The sequence below is a fragment of the Athene noctua genome, chromosome 6, assembly GCF_965140245.1.
Source record: "Athene noctua chromosome 6, bAthNoc1.hap1.1, whole genome shotgun sequence".
Taxonomy (NCBI): domain Eukaryota; kingdom Metazoa; phylum Chordata; class Aves; order Strigiformes; family Strigidae; genus Athene; species Athene noctua.
Window position 1 is genome coordinate 30,319,360 of NC_134042.1, and position 26,441 is coordinate 30,345,800.

General features: G+C 40.0%; 1 protein-coding gene across 3 annotated transcripts in view; it reads right to left on the minus strand.

Moving 5' to 3' along the window:
- STON2 (stonin 2) overlaps positions 1–26,441 on the minus strand; it is a 78,885-nt gene that overhangs the window by 51,155 nt on the left and 1,289 nt on the right. Inside the window, exons 2-4 of one of the 3 annotated variants that reach the window (XM_074910056.1) lie at positions 10,219–10,421; positions 9,513–9,767; positions 4,050–4,112 (exon numbers count right to left, since the gene is read on the minus strand). In XM_074910056.1, the coding sequence (XP_074766157.1) occupies positions 4,050–4,112; positions 9,513–9,767; positions 10,219–10,306 (406 nt within the window). In that variant the 5' untranslated portion in view covers positions 10,307–10,421. Of the gene's footprint in view, positions 1–4,049; positions 4,248–6,716; positions 6,877–9,512; positions 9,768–10,218; positions 10,422–26,441 lie in introns of those variants that run through there. The other 2 variants (XM_074910055.1, XM_074910057.1) reach the window with 2 other exon arrangements.

Here is a 26,441-nt window from a genome sequence, read left to right on the forward strand (position 1 = left end):
GCTTCAGGAGAATGCCAAGGAGAACAACTGGTCAGCAAATTGAACTGTAAACATCAGACATGGTGTAGCTGCAGCTATCCTAAGATACAAATCACAACAGAAACAACAACAGAACTAGCAACAATGCACCTAAAATAGCTATCAAGGAACTTATGTCTACAAGGCTAGTCAGCATTTTTTATATATATACACACACACAGAGCATTATTGTAGATAGATTATATATTCTGTTAAATTTATAATGGAATATATAGTTCATGATCTAGGCAAATATACATTATCCATTTTATATGTATTGATCACATATAATTATTTTTCTGTACACAAGTCAATGTTTAATTTTAATTTATATAAATAAAAATTATTTCAGAGATGAATGGTGAAAAGCAGAAATCCAAATCAATCTGTGAGGTACTTGTGCACAACTTCAGAAGATCCCAGTTCTTCCAGATCTGTAATAATAGCTACAAGAAGGCCTCACCCTTGCTCCTCTGACATGTAGATATTTGGCCTTTTTAGAAAGTTGAGACAGGCATCTGCTTCAGAATGAATAAATACTTGTATTGTATCAGTAACAGAGATGTCCTGTGTTACTTATCTTGCAGAATACAGCACAAATGTCAAAAGTTCCCGCTACTTTTCATGCTCATTGATCCAAGCTAAGTGACATGGTGATGCACTGCAGGAAGCTCTGAGGCAACGGGACACTTCACCAGCACCAAATACAGCTTCATGTACACTGTGAAACCCCAGCTGTTGTAAAGTGCTTGTTGTTATAACCATATAAACATGCCCATGTTAAACAGGCAGTCTGCTATCACTTGACCCAAATTTATTGGCTATCTGCTGCAGGCAAATATAGCCCCCCATGCTGACGAAGATAATATAAAAGGCTTCTTGGTGCCAGGGTTCAAACTAGCTCAGGCAATGAAGTGCAGCATCTTCTAGCAGCACTTCGTTTGAAAAGCAAATAATCTTTTTCAGCTCCGCTCATGCAATATTTACCTTCACTGCTGTGAACTCTGCTGCCTTTACAGGATATCACTGGGCTTATCCCAACTCCATCAGACAGGAGGTTTTCTGCAGTCCCCTCCCGTAGAGGGTAAACTCAGGTTGGAATCAATCAGCTCTTTACCGTCTTTCTCAGATATCTTTCTAGGTCATATCTTACATAAACACATGTGCTAGATAAAGCTCAAGCCCACGGAATTGTTTTACACTCAAACCTTGTGTCAGTTGTGAGAAAGTTGACTCTCAGCCAATTTCACCTGCTTGGAGCCCACCAGCCCTGGACACCAAGATCTGCCTTCTCACCACTGGGACTCGGCTACCTCAGGCTTTCATCTGCTTCCACACAAAACCCCGTGCCCTGAACTTTGACAGGCAGTTGATGCTTAAGCATTGTGCATGCCAGATAAATTCAAGACTAGTGGTGAAATTACAAAACATAGTATCCTGGATTCTCTTCTATGCTGTTCAGGCAATCAAAACTCACCATGCCTAAAATAGTTATTCTACTCAGTGTCTGACCACTGAGTAGAATTTTTCACACTTTTCTCACCAACAGGTTTTTCTTGCTTGAAACAGGATTAAACCCAATCTACTCTTATAGACCCAATTCTTTACCATCATTAAGTAGATTAAAAATTGATTTCTTATTTTCATTGGGATTTTTAACAGTGAAATGAATCTGATAATTTTTTTCCCCTCCATCAAGCGTGACATTGGAGTCAACACAGTGGCTAACAGTCAACGTGACCTCACCATCACATAGAGCATGAGGATTCCTCTCTTTTCCTTCATGGAAAGAATACGTGTTATTTCATTGCCTCGATGGAGCCTTCAAACTCCACTACAGATTGAGGCAGCCAGTCTTCTGGGATGAGAAACACAAGACAAATGCTTGAATCCAGTCAGGTTTGAATAACCGAATTTCTGGAGAGGGACAGAAAGGAAGGAAAGAAGAAAGTGATCGAGCATTTCTGTCCACTTATGCACTGTGAGGGCAGGATGAAGGCAGAGTGAACATCAGAAAAGCAGCCAGAACTGTACAACAGTCCCATGGCCAGCAGCTCCCTCACCTCCACAAACCTTGCCTGATGCCAGCAGGCACCTCACGTGGTGGGCTGTGAGCCATCCCATGAATGGGAACAAACAGATGTGCTTCGTTCATGCTGCAAACTGTATATGGTGGTAGGAAGACTTGATGTATTTCTTATTTCAGGTTCCAGTACCGCTAAGGCAGTGTATCTTATGTTTTAGCTAATGACACAGCCTTGCCTATATTACCTACATTTTTACTTTCATAATGCATAGGTGACTGGAATGATATTTTGTACCTGTTTTGCTAATAAATATGTCATTTTGTGACTGACTGGGAAAGAAAGAAGAGTAAGAAGGCTGCATACAAAGCTTCTCTTTTGGCCATATATAGCAAATAATTCCATATCTATATACATGATGATATATGCAGTGATACACAGCAGCAGTTTTGCCTTTCATTTCTCTATATAATGCAAAGTTATATATGAACTGGGCATCCCTCATTTCCCTTACTCATGTGGAGACAGTCCTAGTGACAACAGCCATCCTTCGGCAACCTATACCAAATCAACAAAACACATACTCCAGATGAAAACTCTTACACTTCACCCTAATAGACATGAGCTCATCAGAACAGAACTGATGCCCACGGTGGCATCCAAACAACTGGCACAACATGCGTATTCTAGCTTTCTACTAGTGGTTTCCAAATTCAGAGGTACAGACAAGCAGAGTATCCTAAAATAAAAACTGTCCAACAGACTTGTGATAACTCTATTATTTGAAGAAATAAAGGTCTCTATTTATCCAAAGTAAACACCACTTTCTCCAGAAATCCTTTATCTTAAGCACCCAGACAGTACCTACCATGCTGCTGTTTATAAACCTGCCTTGGTGTCCAACCCAGTTTCACTGAACCATCAAATAATACTCTTTTCAGGTGACATATGTATATGTTTCTTATGGAAGGGACATATGACCTCAGTGGGGCTTAGGAAGTCTATTATCCCAAAACAGATCTTATTTCACACATCTCGTTACATTCACCACCCGAGAAAAAACACATTAAATACCTCACATGTCAGAGCTATCATGACACCCACAAATCAATTTTCATCACCAAACTGGGTAGCTACTGACCTTCCTCAGCTTGGGGTGAACAGCTTCCAACATACTGCAGGTGCTTCCTCCTAGAGCTGTGTATTTTTTTCCTTTTGTGTCCTGACATGCCAGCTCTTTCTATGCTCTGTGAAAGTCTGCTTTGTCCTTCAGGAGTTATTATCCCAACCCTGCATGTCACAAGTGGCACCACTCTGCTTTATTTCTCCTGCTTCAGAGATTATCTAGAGTACAACTGAGGAGCAATGAGCTACAACACTATGCAGCACATTTTTCCACGGTCAGGACATCATCTAAATAGATCCCTACAAGGTCAGATAAAGGATCCTTAGATGATCAGAATCTGCTACTGAACCACATTCTGTCATCTCCCAGACTCTCTCTGCATTACTTTACAGTGATAGTGCAAAGCACAGTGCAAAGAATGCATCCAACATCCTGGTTCTGTGTCTTGGCACTCACTGAAACAGAGAGGGCCATGTAGAGCTGGACCTGCCTCAGCTGAATACACTGGTGAGTTAAGAAAATTTCTGCACAGAACTTCAGGAAGGGCATCCAGCTTCTCCCACAATATACTGAGAATTAAGTCTTAGATCAGCGTAAGCTGATGCAGTATGTGAAAACCAGAAATGCTTCAACATTTCACTCAGACAAGTCCACTAACAGGTACATAACTGCATTTGGCTCTTACTTTGGGAGTCTGCACGTATCAGGACTGTGTCAAATCCAGGGGTGATTTCTGGGGAATTGGACTACCCCACAGTGTTAGTCTGCCCAGTCCTTGAGTTTGTTCTGCTTCGGATCTGTTTCCTGTAGCTCACTTCCGAGCAGTGAGCTTGAGTAGCATTACAAAGATCGAGACAGAAGCTTGAAGGCTTTCCTCTTACCAGCTGAATCTGCTGCAGACGTTCCACCACTGGTCAAGTCCTCAGTATTAATTGACTGCAGATCTGTATAGGAGGGAGCAATGCTTGGGCTGCTGGTGTCCTCTGAGTTGGTTGTCCAGCTGCTCTCTGAGGCACGGGCTTGCCTCTCAGAAGAGTTGGAGGAGGGGGAAGTCCAGCTGGGTGCTTTTGATGGAGACGCTGAATGCAGAAAACAAACAGGTATCAGTCAGAGACTTACAGGGCAATCTTCCAGAGGTTCATAACTATTCCAAAGACACACTCTATCAGAGTACTGAGACTATAAATATACATTCCAACATCCACAGCAACACAGTTATTTTATAACAAACACACAGCAACTTAAATAGTGCCTGGCACTGTCACCCTCCAGCACTACTCAGCTGTCTGCCATAGATCCCATACAACTGCTGGCAGTTGTATGTCTTCCCATTGTTCATGTATTGCAGAAGCTGTGACTTTTCAGAATAGTTTTCATGTTTCTGCCACTGCTAGCAAGATCTGAATATCTGTGTTGTGCCACACAGTGGAGTTTTTAAAGCACCACAGATTTTTATAAAGTGGTTTTATTATATTTAATTAAGCATTCCCTATCCACGACACCCACTCAAAAGTAGCTGTCATCTCAGGAATGCTCCACATGGGAGGAGGAGTATAAAAATAAGCTGAAATTGACCTACTGATGTGCACTATAAATGGCTTTTATTTATCAACATGCATGATGGAGTATCCCAGCCTGAATAAACCGCATAACATTTCTGTTACACGTAGGTCAAAAATCCTGTTCTACTCACTTGCCAGACTTGCATGTCAAACAGTTAAGTCCTGCCTAACCATCATCCATTGGATGTGAATTTGTATTGCATACTCTTTGTATTGTATACTCTTTGTCCACAGTATCACTTGAATGTTAGGAACAATGGGTGACTCTAGTGAGGAAATAAAAAAGAAAAAAAAAGTGGTAAAAAAATCTTCTTGAACGATGGAAAGGTGCACTGGTAGAGACTAATTCTAATTTAATGTCAGCATAGTAACTGTTTTCTAAGTTAGTACATCAATGTTTATCTTTTAAATCAACAAAGATCTCAATGCACCTCAAAATCTTGCCGTTACAGAACAACTACTGATACAGTTGTTTTCTTCTCAGCGTGAAATACATAAACAACCCTTATTAGGTTGACAGATACTTTGGAAAGAAAATGGCAAATTAATGTTAAAGAGGATTTATCTCTCTCTACTCCATCCAAGTAGTGTGATGGGACACCACCTCATTATGGAAACCTTGCTTTGTGCATAGAGGGAATATCTGAACAGTGCTCCATGCCTTGCCAGTTGAGAAGTGCAAATTTTTTTAATATAGCTGCACTGTTACACTCAGGTAAGCAGGCACTAATATATTTATATTTGTACAGCTGTGAGCCTAGGTACTGAGCTGCTTCTGAGTAGAGTCATCCCTATGGATAAGGAGCTGAAAGTCAGGAGATCTGTCTCCTTATCACACATGTTGACAGTTGTGCTACAATGATATGACGAAAACCCCTCACTTCTTCCTTCAGTGATTCTGCACTGTGTTGGTGCTCGATGCCTGTAGAGAAAGGATGACAAGTATATGATTATAATCTGTCAGTCTGTCTCTCAGCCCTTTTGTTAAACATGGCATGAGGCATCTGAAAAAACACCCTTAAAACTTCACCTGAAATTGCTTTGACAGACAGAGTGCTTTAATTGGACATAGAGGGCAAGCTGAAAAGCTGAGCTCCATATGTGAAATGGCAAAAAGAGCGCTTTTTTAAGTGTGTTTTATATCTGGAATTCTAAAAATTGTGGAATTATTCTAAAAAAAATCTTAGATTTTCAGTGTTTCTTTTTTGTTTAAAGTCAGTCACAGCAATATGAAAAATATATGCTAATTTAGAAACACATAAGATTTAATAACTCATATACTGCCAAATTGTTTTGTGCTTTCCAAAAATTTTTTTTGTCTAAGAGGGAAACTGACTGGAATAGTGTTGCAGAATACTTCTATATAAGGATAAATTAGTTTTATTCCAGATAAGTTGTGTCACTTTGGAAGAATATAATTATTTGGGTTTTGTAAAGAAAGAGACTTGCACTTTGGAAAACCATAGCCATAGAAAGCTTTTTCTGCAACAGATTTTCTTTAAAATTTTACTACAGTCAACTTCCACCAATGATTCAGTGCTAGGTTCCACAACAACTAATAAATTTTCCCCTATGCTGAGTAAAGCAACTATCTATCAATCTCAAAAAGCAAGACAAGCAAAAGTAAACATCCACACATTTAGGTCCTTCTTCAGAGGCTCCTGCTGCTCTTCAGATTCCTGGAAGTGCTGAAACCAAATTCCTAAATGAGGTAGGGTTTCTTTTTGTCCTAGAAATTTGGAGTTTGGTCTCTAGTGTCAATAGATGCAGAGTCATAGCCTTTCAGCTGCAGGAATTTCTCAAAAATCTGTTTAAGTTGAAAGTGTCAGAACTGTCCTTAACATGCAAATCCTGTAGCATGGGCAGCATACTGAAAACCTACTAATTGTTTCCCAAAGTGTAAAATATTTCCTTTCACATGCATTTTACTTTTCTTGACCCGTTTGTTCCTAATACAATGGATTTGCTTTAAATATGCAGATTTACCTTTAGGCATTCATTCCTTTCTGATGTTTTGAGGATCCATTCCTTGATCCCTACACTGTATTACAATCAACCTTGTTAGCATCATTTCCTTTCCTGTCACATAGGACCTCAGATTTTTCTTATTTTAGGACATCATCACAGTTGGTCTAGTTTTCAGCTGTTGATCTCGTGTTGCATGTACTTCCTATTTTCAGACAAAACAGCACAAAATAGTTAAATTGAGATTTGCCTTACTGTGGGATAGCCTCTCAAGGGACACAGTAGGAGTCCAAGTCACTTGAGCCATTTAAAACCAGACAAAGCTCTCAGGAAGAAGCTGGGAGTGGGGTGGGGGTTGGGGGGTGTGTGTGGAACAGATGATGTAACAGATCTTGCTTTGCTCTAATTTTGGTGCTTTGCTGAATACCTTATTGAGAGAGTGCAGCTAACACCAATAGAATATGAGATTGCGAGCTGGAGGCCCACTGTGTAACAAATGCAAATGTTGTGTCACCGTCTGGCTGTGATCATTTGCAGATTATGTAACATTCGTGATAGGAACATTTGGGTGAGCCTAAAAATCTCATTTTTCACTTCTGCAGTATCAGTTTGAGTAGCCTGATAGTAACTATGAGAAAAATCAAGTTTCTTCTTTTCCCAGCAAAAGGAAAATGGGGAAGTAGGCACCACAATGCATCATTTCTGTGACTAAATATTTCTGTGGCCTTGCTCAAGAGTTACTGCTTCCCAAGGAGCAACCTATGCACAAACCTGAAAAACAGAAATATTTTGAAAGATTTTGCCAAGCATTTACTCTGCCTGAACCTGGTAGAATGAAGTGTTTACAAGAATGTCCTAAATAAAGATAATTTCCACTATGAGGCTCACAATAGGTGCTTTTCATTCCTGTACTTCAGGTTTTGACCTTTCTTCTCACCTTCTGAATTCTTTGCCTGTGCTTTCAGCCCTGTTTCTTGCCATCAGTCCCCCAATAATGTCTTCATTTTTCCCAGGACAAAAAGGGTCCAGCATTAGCCTTGGTTTTCTCTTAAATGTATTTCCTATAGAATAACCATTACATGGCAGCTGTCTTTTGTTAGACTATGAGTACTCTAGGACAAAGATTTGCTTTTGGGGGAACGAGTGGAAAAATACTGTAGCCCTAAGGTCAGAGTAAGATAGCATCTCTCTCTCCTAGGACCCATACTCTCCGCTTTCACGGCACTCTGGAAATGCCACTTTGCAAGCCCTTTTCAAAATGTGTTTCCAGGCAGCCTGGCCATCAGTCTGGGTAATTATCTAGTCAGCTGTGCAGCTGCTTCAGCGTGGACAGACAGATGATTCCCTAACAGCGCTGGAGCCCTGTCAGGAGCAAGGCCGGGGGTGATGAGCCTTCAGGACGTTGCTCTTCACAGCTGCCTGCACAGGAAACAGATTTCAAACATCTCTACCCTTCTCACACGGATACGTCTGTCTATGCTTGGCCTCTGCACTCCTTCCCCCCCCATCTGGCTATTTGCTATTGTTCTTATGCAGGCTGTTTGCTACTGGAAATGAATAATTGCTGTCACCACAGGCTTTCCGCTGAGCGTGTCAGCGTATCGTGCTTATAACACAAAGTCTCCAGCTTTGCTGCTGCCCATAGAAGAAAGACGTGACCTGCAGATTAATTGAGAACAACAAGGCTGAAGTTTATCCTACCTTTTGCTGTCAAAAGTCCCACAGAATAGAGGGTCAGAGACAAAGGAGCTGTCACCTCTTCTGCCCCACGACCTTCTCTTTAGAGGCTGTCAGCTGCACTGGTCTGGTCATTTATAATACAGGGTCCAGAACAGGAGTTGGACTAGCTCATAAATAAGGATTTGTAACATCCACAACACCTCCTTAGGGCTCCTATACAGTTGAAGAATAACAGTCTCCCACGCAAGGATTATATAGAGTACCTCCTGATCTAACTGCCAGGGGAATCATCCTCCTCCATGAATCTTGGTCAGATGCTAAAATTTAGTCTGTAAATACCCCCCCTAGTGCCAAGGATCACTCAGGACAAGTCTTTACAGGGGCACAAATGGATGCCGCCTTCAAAAACACAATGCTTTTGCGAAGTCTTCTCTGATCACCTCTTTTGGATAACCTAGATCTCTGCCTATAACCCAGTGTCCCCTGTGACTGAAAACACAAACCAAGAGGCAGTGCTTTTGCTAAGCATGTACCTTAAGACTTGGCCACATCCCTTTAAGGATAAGAAATTAAGTAATACACCATGAAATTAGTTTTATGGCTAGCTCTTTGTTATGGCTAGCTTTATTTAGCAAAGAATTTTTTTGTTTGTTTAATAAGAAGGTACACTGAAGTGTTTTCCAGTCAACAAGGACATCGCAATATTAGGAAGGAAATATGGTGTCAGAGCAACCAAGAGCTCTGTTTGAAAAATTATATGGCTGTATAAGTAAGGATCACTTAACCATGAAATTAAATAATAAAGAGGTAAAGCACCCCAGTTTTACAGATTTACAGTTAGGGGTGCTCTTCCTTCTTTCCTCATCACAAGGATCAGGAAGTACTTACAACTGAGAATAACCAACAAATAAACAGAAGCCTTTAATTTTCTTTACAAAAATAAAATACCGCTAGTTCACCCCAGAATGGAATTATGAGCTCTTTTTGAAACTCTGATAACATCAATTATGTTAAAATACAGTACAAACTAGTAAAAGTTCAACCTTTGAGAAATCAAAGAGCAAGGAAGAATTCCTGTAGGCTCTCACTATATTCTGTTATGCTACTGTAATGGACCTTTTCATGCATTTGCTTCACCTGCTTGGGGGTGGGTTGATGGAGCACTGCTCCATGGTGCGTCCTCAAACTGAACCCAAGCACTGATGGATGATGACAGATCAGTGCTGGGACACACATGGTTCCCAAGCACAGCAGAAGCCACTTTGGGTTGGTCAGCTGCATCTTCCAGCTCTGTGTGAGAGAGGTCTTGAAATTCTCCATCTGCATTGTGGTTCTCTTCCGAGGAGGTGTCTGAGGAAGAAAAACATTTCTCCAGAGGCTCCTCAGTGCTACCTAAAATAGAGACAAAATAGAAAGATTAGTAGGACTCACCATTACTTCACTGGGTTTTTTTAATTGAAATATCTAAAATTTGCCATTAAATGTAGGTAGACAATTTTCCTTCACCTAATGCAGTTTTTAGACTAACACCAGGCATAGTTTTGCACTTGATTATAATAGGTGAGACTTCCTCCATGGTCAGTTGGATACTGCCTTGAATCTCGAAGGACAGATCCAAATCCTGTAACAGACCTATGCTAAGCTGGTCTCACATTAGGAAGAGTATTTTACATTTTTGGCCCAAATTGTCCTATTACATAGGGGTATCAGGACATACTTCAACCTCTGCCCATACTGCTTCCACTTAGAAGGCAAGTTCTGTGATGCTGTTGTTGCCATATGACAACGGTTGGTCTAATTCAGACAGTCTCACAAGGTTTAAAGAACATCAGAGATAGCTTACCTCGTGGGTTAACAGGCAGGAGCAGCTCATCAGTGAAAGACACCCACTCAGACTGGTGGGAGGCAATGACACTAGTCAGCGACGTCATATTTGCAGCATGCCACTCATCTTCACTTGGGGATTACAAGGAGGAAGCAGAACGGCAGAGAGGTATGGTGAAGATGAACCAATAGAGGGAAGCACCTCCTTTGCACTTTCAAGTGCTGTTAAGATAAGAAAGGAGTAAATTATGTCTTTTAGAAAACTAAATGGGAGAAATGAGTGCCACCATTTTAATAATACAGAATGTTAAACCAATTTATGTACCACAGACACAGTACTGCCTAAAGTACTGCCACCTTTGAGACAGGAATGTCACCTGTGCCTAAAGGGGGGTTACACTTGAGCAACTCCTTGAGGGTCTTCAAACATTCTCATGTTAAAACAGTCAACTGCCAAAAATCAATGTTTTATTCCTTACTCAAGGAGCTATGCCTCTCATAACTCAAGCAAGAGAAGTGATGAGGAGATTCTCCCAGGTTTAGCAAGTTTTTTATTATGATGCAACTTAATCCCAGTTTCAAGATGTCAGCACGTCCTTGCTCTTCTTGCTACTTACAATGTCAGATCCCTGTCAAGAGCAAGCAGTAAGCTGCATGTCTCACTAAAATAACATTTATGTAGCTGGTTCTGTGATCAGAATGGGTTGCCCATGATTCTCATCATGGTCTGGATATGAAAAGATGGTCCCTCAGCTAGTTTAACTTTCAACTCTGCTGCTTGACTGGATCTTCATGTTTTAAATTTAAAACCTAACATCTTAGATCTTATCTGGAGTTAAGCATGATTTTGCTGTAGTCCAGCAAATGTTTTCACAGACGTGGCAACATTAATTAGAATGCACTCCAATAGGATATACCCCACACAGATCTGGGAATCTGCTAGAGGAATGGGGCACTTCAAAGCAGTCTGGTTGTTGGCTAGTAACTGGAAAGGTCAGGTCCAGGGAGAGAAAATCTCTCTAACAAGCACTCATGACAGCCTCTGATTTGCAGACCACTTCAAAACTCTCAGAGGATTATTGCCTCCTCCTAGGGAAGCCTGTGAATTCTGTCCCCAATTATCTCAAGCATTGAAGTTCTTGTTGCCATGGTATTCAAGTACTTGAAAATACTAAAACTCAGACAGCTATTTTAAAGCGCTTTAAGTGTCATTTCTTGGCCTGCTGTCCCTCACCTAACTAAAGGGTTTTTTTGAGGTGAGACTTCATGTTGGTGCACAAGAACAGATACTTCACTGAGAATTCTCCTCACCCTGCATTAACATTTAGGTCCAAAGAGGAGACCAGTATTTAAATACATTCACTCTTTAAGCACATTCTGCAGGAAGTAGATCATTAAATGGCTTCCAATATGATTATTCTCTTCAGGGCCACAAAGCAATTAGTCTGCTGAAGGCAGGTCAGCAAAAAAGAGCTGTGAGAAAGAGCCGAAAACTCAAAAGTTTGGAAGTCACAAAGCAGCCTGACACCCAGAGAGAATTCACGGGTCCATGTTCATTGTCTGAAAATGAATCTTTTCAAGCAGAACCGAACACAAAATGTACAGTTTCCCATAAACACAGAAAAGGATTCCAGGATTCTGACGGTTAAGTGCAATTTGCCAGAAAAATGATCCCCCCTCCATAGATATTCCAGAGCCTATGGGCATCCCACACCCTGCATAGCCTTCCCCCGTTACACAACCAGTTCCCTAACAATGAAGGAACAACTGCACTTGAGCTCCAACCTCTTTCTCCTCCACTCCCATGGCAGGATGATACCTTTGCCTGCCTCGCACAGCATCCATTTTGGGTGCTATTAATAGAAACTACAAAGCTAAACATAGAAGCAAGCTAAGAGAAAAAAGAGTAATCTGATGTTTAGGGTCACTTGGATGCCATATGATGGAAGGAGAGGATGACCTTGATATCTTGCTTTCCTCGTGTGACCAATTAAGCAGTTTGTTTTGGGCTTGTTTAAATATCTGTAACTAAGTCTTCTTTTCCCAAACAACTGAATACTGACCCCGCCTTTCTCCTGGTAAAGTCCTGTCAGAAGCATGAAATGGCAGGAAATGAAAAAAGAAAACAATTTATCTTGCCCTTAATGAACAGAGACTTCAGTAACTTCAGTAGAGATCCTTTTTTTTTTTTTTTTTTTTAATGTCAAGGGAAAAAAGCCATAAAAGAAGGCAAACAAAATGGACTGTTTCAGCTGTGCAGATATGTGGGAGAATTATACCGTTATTTTAGGATGGATATGCTCTTTTACCCTATTGCCCCACGACAAGCATACTTTTTCAAATCCACTCAGTACCAGACAGCAAAACTTAAACACTTTGAAATAGATAGAGAGCACTATGAACCCAGAAAAGCATCAGAGTACCATGCAGTGCAGCATGAAGCACATACTCCAGCTATACAACTTCCCCACAAACAGAATTTTCTACAGACTTCCCAGTTTGGTAAGTAAAGACGATTGTGTTGATTTATCAGGGTTATCACAACTTTTAGACAAGAAGCCTGAAAGAAAGTCAGCCTGAGTAGATCATAGTGTCAAAGATTCTGAGAACAGAGGCACTCTGAGGATTCATACATTAGGATAAAAAAAAAATAAATTAAAAGACAGAATTTTGTATTCTCTCAGCTTTCACAAGAAAGCATCAATCCCACACCCTGACCTAAATGCCTGTAAAGAATTATCGATCATGTACAGCCAATTCCTGCGCAGACTATATGGAAAAGATATAACTTCATCCCCAAATTATTTTTAATCTCTCCATTTTCCAAAACTCTCCCTAGAAAAATCCTAAGCCAACCCCACTGTGGACCAAGGAGCCGAAGCCAGCACAATACCAATGCCATTGTGCATTCAGTTAACACAATGAGGCTGCAAGGTACATGTCTCCAGAAGAATCATTTGACACTGTGAATAAACCTAATCCTCCCCACAGCAAAGCAATCAGCACCCACTATTTAAACATTGCAGCAAATGCTCTGCAAGCAAATTTTGGAGTTTTTCCTCTCTGTCCTTCAGACTTCTCAAACATCCGTAGCTATTCCTAGAGAAATGGAATTCAGAGCCTACAAGGGCTAAAGGAGCAAATGGATCCTCTATACTCCAAGTGAGCTACAGTTAAAGCAAAAGTTTATGCTGTACAGCCCAAGCAAAAGGAGATGGAAATACATTCCTTGGAACAAGATATTCCCAAACCAGGCCAGGATGACCCCTTTCTACATGAATGAGATTTGTATCAGTTAAGCTTTTTGTTACTTCTGGACTTGTGTTATTATACCCATTAAGCTTTTGGTGCTGAACTAGTTGAAAATAAGTGAACTAATTTATCAGATTTTTGGTAAAATACTGCGAATAAGTGAACTAATTTATCAGATTTTTGGTAAAATACTGCGAATAAAAATGTATTTGTTACTATTACACAGTAAATACAAGGTAAAGCAGATGTTACACAGGCTGACCCAAATGATCCTTACCACCAATTCCAGTGCAGTGGTTTGACCATGAGGCAACAAAACTCTAAGAAGTTGAAATTTCTGCTTCAGGTGTCCCTTTTTCACACTACAGTTTCATAGTGGGACAAGTAAACCTGAGTTACAAGTGGGTGACAGTTATTTCCATTCTCCAAAGGGCAGAGATCATAGAGCTGGAATAAAACTCCTTGTCTGTTTAGTCCTCCTAATATTTTGGATCAACCACATTACATAATCCCTTTTTAAGACTGATGAAAGTTCATTCTAAAATGACAACATGTTTTGGTAACTAGAAACATTCTCTTGTTTCAAATCTACGTAAATCCACAGTTTATAGTGATTTCTTCTTGTGACATGCTTACCTAGCTGCCCTTTCGTACAGCTCTGCTTTTGCAAAAGAAATACCATCATCCTTCTCCCTCAGTTTTGCTAAGCCAAAACCATGTATTTGAGCAAGGGATGTAATAATCTTGTGCCAGAAGTCTCACACCTAGCACCTTGTACAACGAGCCCTCACTTTAGCCGGGACTTCTACACACTATGTGAATACAAACACCACCAGCAGCAATGGTTCATAGCACTATCCAGACACTTTAGAAGTATCTTTAAGGGAATGGTGGTTTTGTAAACATACTGTTCAAAGTATATAATTACTCACGTGTTTGGACAGAAAAATCAAACATTGTTTCTGAGTACATTTCAAGTGTGCTCAAAAGAAACATCTTAGCACAGTTAATTTCAAGCACTAAGGGTAATTTCTCCAATTGCTGCAAGTTCCATGCGTATGATGCATGCTGCAGTAGGCTTTATCACCACTACCCAGAGTTACTGGATTACAGTTACATGGAAAAACAGAATGAGAAAAAAATAGAATTAAAATTGAGATTATTAAATTCAGGTTTTGTTTTGCAAATGTAGTATCAATAGCAAGTTTGTGCTAAATTTATAGACTCCCAAAGTATATTGCCTTACATGGCAGCACCACTGAAAAAATGCCATAATCCATACAGTGATACTATTTTTCTTGTTTATACATTCCCTTGCAATCCCAGGGACCTAAATGTTAATTGGTTACTGAACTTTGCATTTAGTTATTGTAGGAGACCATGGAAGAGAAAACAACTAGACAAGCTGTTAATTTCCATGCAGCAGAAAAAGAAACTAAGCCAAAGGTACAGTAAAAAAAGAAAGACTCTGACCATGGTTTTTGTTGTAACAATCAAGTTTCACTAACACCAGGAAAGTTTCAAGGAAAAAATATGTAATTTTATCATGACCACGTGTTTGGCAAACCTGTACAGACAAAACAATTCCAGTAGCATGAACTGAGGAATGATTTTTGCCTTGGGCAACTTTCCAAGTGAGAAAGAGCTCATGGGTCTTCCTCTCAACTTGGCCTGTAACAAGCACTAACCATCAGCACATCATGACCTGAATAATAAACAAACTCCAAATTGGAAATCTGTTCTCAAGCATCAAAAGAAAGTCCCAAGTACTTCACAGTGCCACAGCAAAAACAAAACCCACTGATAAACAACAGGGGAAAAAAAACCAAAACTTGAGAAACCCAGTGAAGGAACTGGATTTGTATTTTACAATTATTACTGAAAAAATCATTGCACCAGCCTCTGTCTAAATGTCTGTAGTAAAATTATCTTATGAATGACCTAGATGATGACAGGAATAAAGTCATATTTGGTTACTTGATTATTGTATTCTTACTATTGACAATTCTATTTTTTCCATGTATACAGTTCCCCCAGCTTGTAAACTGTGCCGAGAAAATCTCTGGTAACATCAGGTCTTAGAAGTTACACGAGTTTTACGTTATGTGCTATTCCATGAGCTCCATGACTTCAGATGTAACTTAAGAAGCTCAGTCACTACCTGGTGCATGTAACACTCACTTATATGAAAGCTCTCCATACGTAAGGAAGAATTAGGGCTCCAAGGGAGGCAAATGGACATCCCTTATGAAAATCCTGAAGCCCCTCTGGAAGCACGCATGGCTTTGCCCATTACAGATTACACCTAAGTGAACAGTAACAAGACCCTTGATAGGGCTCTATCCTCAGAGCCTGGTCAAATCCACTTTGTGCCATTACAAGGTAGGTCCTTACTACTGTCCCCTGGCAATTTTAGACAGAGATAAGTGAGGCAAAAGCGTGGTACTGAACATGACTAGAGCCAACTGGCACGCTGGATAACAGAAAAGTGGTTGGGGGTCTCCCTGAGCACAGGACCCAGTGCAGTCACACTAATTAATGGCTACACTGCATTATTCCAATAGATATGATCTGTCTAAATCCACACTGCAAGTCAGTGGAAAAGCACTGTTAAAGCTGAGGTGACCTGGAATGCCCTTATTTTCTCCAGGCCACAAGAACCCAACCACTACACATAAAACCATGTCCCACAAATACACATCTCAGCTTGGCTGGAAGCTCACGTTTCATGACAGTAAGAGAGCCTGAAGGGGATGTGTTGGTAAGACAGTCATAAGCATCTCCCTCAAGAATATTTGCATCAAGGCAATATCTGAAAGGTCAACAGCTGCTGTTTACATCACAATTTATCTGCCACAGAAGCTCCTCTGTTTTCCAGAGAGAGAGAGAACACACCTAAGATCCTCTCCTGCAGGCCATAACAGGATATTTCGGCAGTTCAGAAGGTAATGGTCTCTCTCTTTCTGCCAAGGCCATACCTTAAAAATACTTCATGGGTTCTGGATATCCCATAATAAGAGCCAGTCAATCAAGACAGTGTTTAGAGGTATTCAAACTCTGATACTGGAGGAAAATTGTACAGCCTCTTCCTCTATTTCTTGTACTCACGAGAACTTGAGAAATGTAGAAAGGCACTGCAGAAGAGCAGAAATACAGAAAAAGAATGAGAATCTAACCTTTTTTTTGTTTTGTTTTGTTTTGTTACAATTAAACCAAGGGTGCATGCCAGATATGTTTGGCAGTGATAGTTCACATCCCCAGTCACATCAGGAAAGTAGAAGCTCTACATTTCAGGACTTTAAACATAGCTTGCTGTGGGTCCATGATGCATTTGAAGTGTAACTGAAGCCTCCAGTCGTGTAATTGCATCAAAACTGAAGGATAATTTTCCAAACTGCCAGCCTTCTAACTCAAACTAGAATCTGAACTAAACTGGGAAAAGATCACAGGAAAGAGGCAACATGCCAATTTGTTTAGCAGAACATTTGAATCTCTAAAATCTGGGCTTTTTTTTCCAGTGCGTATTGCACAAATAGGTGAAAAAAATAAGCAAAACACTGATTTGAGAGTTTAACTTCCCAAGGGCTGGACTAATATTCAGAACCACTTTACAGATGTGGTTTTCCTTTGTTCAGTGAAATTCTGTTGGTAATAACAGTAGGCAACAAGAAATCTAGATGCAGTAAGGGGGGAGAGATTGGTAACATCCGTTTAGGAGAGGACAGGTGCACAGCCCTAAACATTCATTCTTGTGTTCTCAAGGCCTCCATGAGGCAGAACTCCAAAGCAGCACCCCAGTCCCAAACTTCCACACCGACCATTATGTGTGTCACAGACTTTCTCTGTTTCAGGATGGTGAATTTACAATAGTCACAACTATTGCACAATGTAATGCTACAGTAAGTGATGTTCCAATCCACAGTATGGGGAGGGATCTGGGTTTAAAAACTGGTTTCTTCTTTTAAACCTGAAAAAGTGAATCATACAAGGCATTTGTTTTTCAGATGAAAGCTCCCACTGAGCACCCTGGTTTGCACATCTGATATCGATGCTTTCATATGCTTTTGTCTAAATTGTACACAGACAAGCTAGCCAGATGTATTCCATTTACCAAACCCTCCAAAAACCATTATACTTTACTTGCTGTTGTGATGATTATCAAGGTATGTTTTTTAAGTTATTTCACTGATGTAAAAAGCATAATATTCTACAGTTAATTATCCCTGAACCAACTATGGCATTGCAGCCTGACATCACTGAAGCCAGCCAGCAAGAGGTGAACACAGATCACAAAGCCCTGTTTAGAGAAAGGGTGGGCATTCATCTAGCTGAGCTGTGAGTGTGCACAGAACAGGAGAACAGATTCAGGGTAAGGGAAAAAACACAAAAAACTGTGAAAGCATCAGGAAGACAAGGACCATTGGGAAAGTGATGCAGCCCTGAAAGAAAGCAAAGAGGTTTTCCTGTGCTGAATTTTGGCTGGAAAGGGAGATTCGGAACACTGAGCAAGAAAGCCATCTGTTCAAGCCTTCTTTGTATTTCCATGTAACTAAAACTATGTATATAAAAATAACTTCTATATAACTGTACTTCTATGTAACATCTTTTATAACTTCTAAGCTGTATCAGCAGCACCTTTCAAAGGAAAAAGAATTAAAAAAGGTATTTTCATTACAAGGGGGATCCTGTTTGATGATTATACATAAAAGCAGTATTAAACTGTGAGTCTGTCTCCCAGTTTAAGGAAGTCCTGCTTGATTAAAGCCAGACAAAAAAAAAGGATACTCTGGAGAGGTATCACAGGGAACAAGCCTGCCTTGGCAGAAAATTCCCTGGATGATCCAACTAGTCTTTCCTTGCTTCCAGTGTCTGGAGAGTCATTTGAGATTATGCAATTTAGTGTTATGCCAGGACACTGCAGCCCTTCAGGGCAACCCACAAATATCACATTTGTTGTCACTCTATTTTAGATACTCTAAATATAGTCTCATTAGACTTGATGGTGCTGTTTGTTTAGCAGGACTACTCCTGTTTCAAGAAAATGAAAAGCAATAGTAGAAAAAAACCATGCTTGAGCGAAGATTGAATTTAAAGGGACCCTGTGTTTTATATACTATTACAAAAAAAAAAAAGCAGTAGAAAAAGATCTTGACAAGCCAAATTCATACAGTGCAGAATAGTATGAGTGCAACACTATTGTCTAATACATTTGTGTCTAACTGTATTTGTCTAATTGTCAAAACATGAAATAAGAATGCATGGTATACTAGCATGATGTAGAACAGAAGGTATGAGAAAATCCTTCAGTTTTTTATTGTTTGGTTTTGGGTTTATTGGGTTTTTTGTTTGTTTGTTTTTACTAACAATAATAAGCAGTGTTAGTAAAATTAAAACATGTTTCTGGGGAAAAAAAAAAAGAACCTGTTTTGTAGTACCTCTGTCAGCAGGACCATACTTAGAGAGTAGGGTTAATAAGATGACAGTAAAGGTAATATTCGTTCCTGTGTGCTGCTTACTCATCTCTGGAAGTTCACAGGGAACAGAACACAAGAGGCTGCTTTCCTCTGGTGCAGAGAGTTAAAGCCCTTTGCTGAAAATGATGTTCAGAATACTTTGCTTTCTAACTACCAATGCTTTGGCATCATCCGGTTCAGCGAGCCACAGCTGCTCATCTTTACGGCACTATTGCTTCAGTAGTTAGCAGTGCCTGTGAGACAGCAGGCAACCTCGTGTGTTCCAGATCAGGAATCCAAGATATGTTGCCATCTATCTACATGATATCTGTAAGTGCTGCAGGCGTATACAGTGAGAAATGGACCCCTGTGGCATATGGAGACAGCAAATCACTCATATTTTATTACACTCGGTATTTTGCTGAGGAAGCTACAAGAGGAGTCATTGTAAGTCTGAGTATCAACAGCAGGAAGAAGGACCAGTTTCACCTCATGTTCAATAGCATCAAATAGTTAATACCAACATTACTGTATAGCTTCCATGAGATACTCGTCTTTTAACCTCACAGAAGTGCCCAGTTATGAAGCATTCAGAGTGTTAACAAATATGCAGTATTATACATTGAAATTCCTATGAATCAGTTCCCACAGAGTGTGGTACAGTCCCTGGTTTCACAGTGACTGGAATGGCTCAGTCATTGCACCAATGCATCTGTGAGGCTATCAAACAGATCATAAAACAGAATGATAAAAAGTAAAGGCATGGACAATAGCTTAACCACTCAATGGCTGGGGCATTTTGTCAAAGTAAACAGTCAAAACTGGAATAGCAGGGAGCACTGCATATTGGGTACACCGACAGAGCTGTGCGGACACCCTGTGGAGAGGGTTCCCCACAGACCAAACTGTTTGCTGGGGAAGCTTCTGCGATGGCAGCTCCTCATATGCCTGGCTTCAGCCAGTGGTACACAAGCACTGTAGGTATACGTACATGGTACACACAATCTAAAACCAAACAAACTGCTGTTTACAGGTGCATGAAAAAATATCTGGTTTTCACACAGAAATAGGAATGTGATTTGATCTTTCAAAATTCCCTGTTTTGAGGATATAGAATAATTCAGCTGATTACACCAAACCAATATTAAAAAAAAATCCCACCCTACAGTGAGACTTTTCATTATTCTTTCCTTCTCAGACAACTAAGTCTTCAGTTTAAAATATTAGACATTTGTTCTATCTTTAAATCATGTAGTTTAACTGCATTAGGTGACCAGCCATTTTATATATCTAGGATGTATGCTCTACTTACCTACACTTTCAAATTATGCATGCAGAAGCTAAAAGAGTAAGATGAAAGTCACACGGTAAGATAAGTGAAATCATGGACATACTCAGCTCTCAGATGGACTTGGGTAATGCAATATCTTGCCTCCCAAAATTTTAGACAAGAATTTAATTTATGTTACATTTCTGGGTGCTGTCAGATATCGTGTAACCCAAAGGTAGTTTTCTTTAAAGGAAGGCTTCAGGTTTGGTTTATGCATGACCTGTTTTGTGTCATTCATGTGCTTTAGTAGAGCAACAGTGTAAAAAAATCCCAACAAAACACAAAACCAAAGACCAGCAAAAAACCCCCAACCCCAACACTCCCTTCTCACCCAAGTCCCCAGAAGTTTAAGACAGGGTTACCGTTGCCTTGAAAGACTCTGGAGTCTAGTCAGGAAAACAAAGCAGAAATAACTTTGTGAAGACCACTCACTTCATTGAAAAATCAATATAAAGCACTGCAGACATGGAGATGGGTGGTGGGCATTCCGATAATATCAGCAAGGCTTTTTTTCATTAAAAGGTTTGGAATCTGAATATCCTCTTCTATGTAGTTCCTCTGAGGCAACACCACCAGCAGTGCTGCGTGTCAGACAGCACAGCTGCTTGTGGAGCCTGCTGTGGAAATGAAGATAATGCAGTCAGGTCACCCCACCTTCCCACCCAACCTCACGTAGCCTTAAGCAATCAGTTATCCTGCTCCTCAGCCCACGATAGGTCTCAGTTGCACAGCATTATGATATGTGGAAATACCAGTTCACAACAGTGTTAATGGAGTGTAACAGCTCTCTTGCCAGCTTTGGGGAAGCCAAGTCCAGCTAAACTTTGGGAAAGACCGCCTTAGCCAGTGGACAAGTTTTGGAAATGGGATTCTGACAAGTAGATTTTAAAATATTTGAGGTATTTACCTCCTTCTTCATAAAGGCACAGACCTACAAACAGACTAGGACTCTGTTTCTATTACCAAGACTGGCCTTGACTCACTGTGGCTGAATTGTAAATTTGACACCAGCATAATTCACACAGACACAAACAAAAGCATGTTACAGACTACTGAAAATAAGCAAAATTAGAAGAATTTGTTTTTTTCAAGGCAAACTTCCTGAAAAGAAGAGATTACCAATTGAAAGTTACCGATCTTCCAGTGTCACGGAAGAGTTTAATGCAGCTGTTTAGAGCTGCAGCTCCCAAGGTCTGTGGCCGCCCTCAATCAGTCTTAGCTCCAAGCATATTCCTATCAATAGCCTGGATTGAATACAGGGAGAATTTGCAATCTTTTCTGGAAAAAAACTGAATGCTGGTGCCAAACTCCGAGCACACATGTAGTGTGCTAAATTAACACATCTGCCTCCATTCAGAGAGACTTGGGAAAATTAAATTGCAGAGGTCAGAGATGAGTTATTTAGGAGGGGAAAGCCCAGATCTGCCCAATCTATTCTACCTCAGTTTTATCATCCTCAGTGACATCTGAGATACTGCCAGTGAATACCCCCCCAAAAATCCATGTGACTATCAGCTGAGGTCTTAATTCCTCATGCTGAATTCATGTACCTTATAATTTGGAATGAGATTTAGGAACGTGCACCTGATTATATATGGTTTCCACCATATATAATTTTTATATACAAAATATAATTTTCAGCCAGGTAAACATTTGAACTCTGGTGAACTGGAAATATCATAGCAGGACCAGAAAGGAGCATTTCTTCTAGTGGCAAGTTTCTGTCCTCAGGAGCAGCTAGCAATTAAACAGCAACTAATCATTAAACTTCACAGGCCAAGTTCTTCCCTTCAGCTGTTCCACTGAAACTTCTTTACTAGAAAACAAACTGGCCTTGTGCTGTGGAGCTCGATCAACTCAAGTGTCAGCTATGCAGCCAGTAATACTTTTTCTCTTCAAAAATGCTTAGTAGTGCTTTTTCCACACGCTTCCATCACCCATACAACCACAAAACCACCATGCAGTTCTGCAAAATGGTACCTTCTGTTCACAAGAGGCCCCTGGTTCAGATAGCAAGAGAACAAAATTACTATATAGCGTACCCACCCCCATTTTCAAAAGTAAATTAAAGATAGTTCTTTCATTTCATTTCACAGCTGGCAAACCCAAGGGCCCACAGAAAGAATTAGTTTCTATAAATATTCATGTCTACAAATGCCAAACTTGGCCTAAAAGAGCGTAATGAAACAAGAAACAGAGCTCAGCAAAAAGACATCCTTTCTCTCCAGTTCACCAGGCAGGTGTGCTGCCCTTGGACCAAGAGCTCCGCTTTGACTCTCAGCTCCAGAGCACACTGCCTGCAGTTTCAATATTAGGATAGTTTTGAACTACTAGAACACCTTCATAGGATTCTGAAGCATACCGGTCAGTTCTGTTCTCTGATTCAAGCCAAAGGAATTGTGCCAAGACATTTAGTTCAGGTACCTTAATAAAGCAAGATGAATCACATCTTATTTAACTCTGGACACCCATTTAGACATATGAGATAATCACCTGATGCTCTGTTTATAGTCAGTAGAAGGAACACAACACCTCCAGAGGATCCTTCGTCTGATCTATTTTTGAACGAGGTGAATCCCCCTCCAGAAAGACTATGACAACTAAACTTCGGCTTGTATGCCTTTTTCACAGCTAAATTAAGGCAACCGAATCACAGCCAAAAATAACACACCAATAGTCCATTTCCCCTTTCACTGATATGCTGTGTTACTGTAGGTCCTCCTCTCTTCCAGGGGTCTAATTCCCCAAACTCTACAGCACACGGTCCTGATCACACAGGGCATCTATGAAGGTGTTTAATATTACCAAATAACTTAGGTTAGGTTCCCTCCTTCATTACTTCTAGGGCTATTTGTTTATTTCAGGACTCTTCCTAGGAGTTCCACTTAGTTCTGTCCTCCCAGAGGGAAATGCCTGCAACAAAGCTTAAAAACCACATTTAATATTCAAAGTCTTCATACAATAAAACATATCAGTAGGATCGCAATCTATCCCACCTTCCCTGTCAGTATCAAACACAGAACTGCCTTACTCGCAAAGAATGGACAAGAGGCACTTCAGCAGTGGTTTGTTACTCAGAGACTTATTCCTCATTTCATATAAATGCCCCTGTGTGACATGAGATGAAATTGCCAAGTGCTGATCTGCAGTAATGGCACAACTAATCAAGATACTCCTATAGCATGACCTCTTCCAATAAATAAAAATGTAATCTTTAAGAAACTCTTACACATATTTCTAGATGTGTCACTGCAGTGGACTGATACATCTTAATATATCACTGCTGAGAAATATTTTCAACATTTTAGGAAATACTTACTGTCAAAAAAGTACCTATTGGATGATTTTCAGGATGAGTGAGGGCAAAAGCTCTTTAATTTTATGGCTCCCTTTTACCAGCTGTATCTCTGTAGAACTGATGTTTAAGAAACCTATACATTTCAGTAACGTACTTCAAGAGTATTTTCTATTAAATAAAGCACTATTTGTTTCTATAGTTATCCAAGGGACACATGCATTGGTGTCTTCTCTTAACTTTTTCAGTATTATGCTATGTTTATACTTTCCCTTGTATTTTTTCTATAAATATATACTGAGAATTATGTTACATTTAAAAGACTAGTAACAAGATGGTCAAGATGCTATATCCTAAGTTTACACTAGCAAGCAGTGTAAAACCTCACCAATAGTAGCAGAGCTGTAGGGTGAAATACTCGGCATTAAAGGCTTTCACGTCACTCTTTTGCGACTTTTAGTTCTAATTATCTCCAATCTGACCCTGTAGACTTAATTTGCATTAGCACTTAGAGTACATTTAAAAAGCTCCTGGAGTTCTGACTAAGTTTTATCCCAAACAAAATCAGTTTATGTGCTCTGGGATGCAAACTGAAGTGCAGATAATCAGGACGCTAATTCCAAAAGTGCTCTAAGGCACTAATGTACTCGCATAGTTTTTCAGAAAAGAAGGGAATCCTGGAACCCTGATGCTTGTCCCCTGCTATCTCCACAGAGATTGCATTTTCTCCGTTTTTTCAGGCTCAACCTCTGTTTAAAGGACCTTCCACACCATTCACCTTATCTACACATTTAAAAGACAGTGGAAATTGAATGCAGAAGTCAATAGGGGATTCATAATCCCTACTTAGGAAGCAATCTTACCCATAAAGACCCGTTCAGATGGATTTCTGGCCCTTTTTAGGGTCCTGATAAAACTTTCACCATCTACAAGGAGAAAATATCTAACCCCTAATGTTTCCAGATGTATGAGCTGAGCTGTGAGACTTCTAGTTGCGTTTCCTAGGACGCAAATTCATCTGGTCTCAATTACAGCCATAGTCCTGAAGAGAGCACATGCTCATACTCAACACATACAAAGACAGGCATTCCTTCCTTGAGGTTAACCACTTGTAGAGTTATTACATCCATTAGCAGAATTCACAATCCTTTAAGAAACCATCCAGCATGGTTAGACTCCAAAGAAAAAGCGTTAAGAAATCAGAGGGGAAAAAAAAAGGATTTTTAATTTGTAATGCAACTAACAATTCAAATTGCCCAAGAATTGCCTTCTGAAGGCTCTCCTTTCCTAGCAGACCGCAGCATAAGTGATTAGCTTAGATAGGTCCAAACTTTAGATGGCCAAGATTATCTTAGACAATTGCCACCACCACATGAATCCAGTTCTATAGCTTGTTTCCTGATGATTTTTTTTAGCTTTCCAACTTTCAAAGAGAAAGTTGGCATTGTTGCAAAGCTTTTGAGGCTAAAACCTTTACTTTCAGCCTGTCTTCAAGAATAGGGCTTTTCAACAATTCAAAATTCACTTATTCTGTTACTTTATTGGCAATCATCACGACAGGTGCTTTGCACAAAGCGTCAGTGCAATACCTGGGTTAAAAGCTGCATGAAACAGGAGCAAAGTGTCAGAGCAGGAGAATGCACAAGCCATGATTCTTGTAGCTGATGCCACCTTGGCAATTGCTTCCCTAACTGGAAAAGTCACCGCTTCTACAACAGGGGCAACAGAAGCCTTGCAAAGCAGAACATCTTGAGAGATTTGTAACACACATAGATAGAATTTCTCATCTTCATTTGCTGATGCCAGACTTGAGATAGCTGAAAATTAAGGACTCTATAAACATGATGTATTTAGCCCACTCACAATATGGTTTTAACCCCCACACAGTCTGGGTTTCCCAACTAGGGAACTGTACCAGCTGCCAGTTCTTAACAAGATAGCTGGCAAGGTAGCACAAACAAGGACTCGAGATGGGGAGTTGGCCACTACTGAGATGTAGCTGTTGCTTTTTTACCTTGTGGCCCTTGGACTGTTATCCAAACGAACCACAGAGCAGAGTATTAATTATACCACTGATGTAATGAGGGATTCAAGGAACTCGTTCGTGTAAAGGAGAGATCTGCAGTTAAAGACTAAGGTATACTGTTAAGTCCTTAATGATAATTAAGGACATGAATCATAAGAAAGTACAGCTAGTCAGAACTGAGACACAGTACAGCTTGCGAGAGGAAAAAAATCTGACCTTCTCTCTTACTGGTCACACTCTTGATAGCATTCATATTTAAAAATAATTTAAAAGCTACAGCTATAAAAGAACGGCACAGCAATCACTAAAGTTGTCAGCTGTATCCCTATATCTAAGGAAAATTATATGTTAGATCTGCTTGGGAGTTACTGCTACTTGCTTTGTACTTGAGATCTCCATAGGAATATTGTGAACAACCTTTAATGCTATACAGAAAAAGACAAAGATTTACCTGGCAAAACCATGATATAACAGATTCAACGTAATTCATAGCTAATACTGCTTTATGTTATAATCAATCAAATCTGAAAATTCTTGGAGAAGAGAGAACCTAGACATTTGGAAACTAAGTATTTAGGAAAATCATATGCATTGCACAATGCCATGTAATACATCTCACTGGGGATGGGGGAAATTGCTCTTCAAGCTTCTCTGTGATAACACAAACCTCGTTTACTAACATAAACCCTTTTATGAGGAAAACATTAAAGCAAAGTCCAGAGCTCACTTGTCTGCGTAACACAAGGTATGTTTCAGTCATCTTGTCAGAGAAAAGAGAGAAATCAGTCACATGCCGCTGTTAGTGAACACAAGCATTTTGCAATCAACCTGTAGTTCGAAATTTGCTTGCCCAAACTAGTATGTTTACAAAATACACATTTCACAG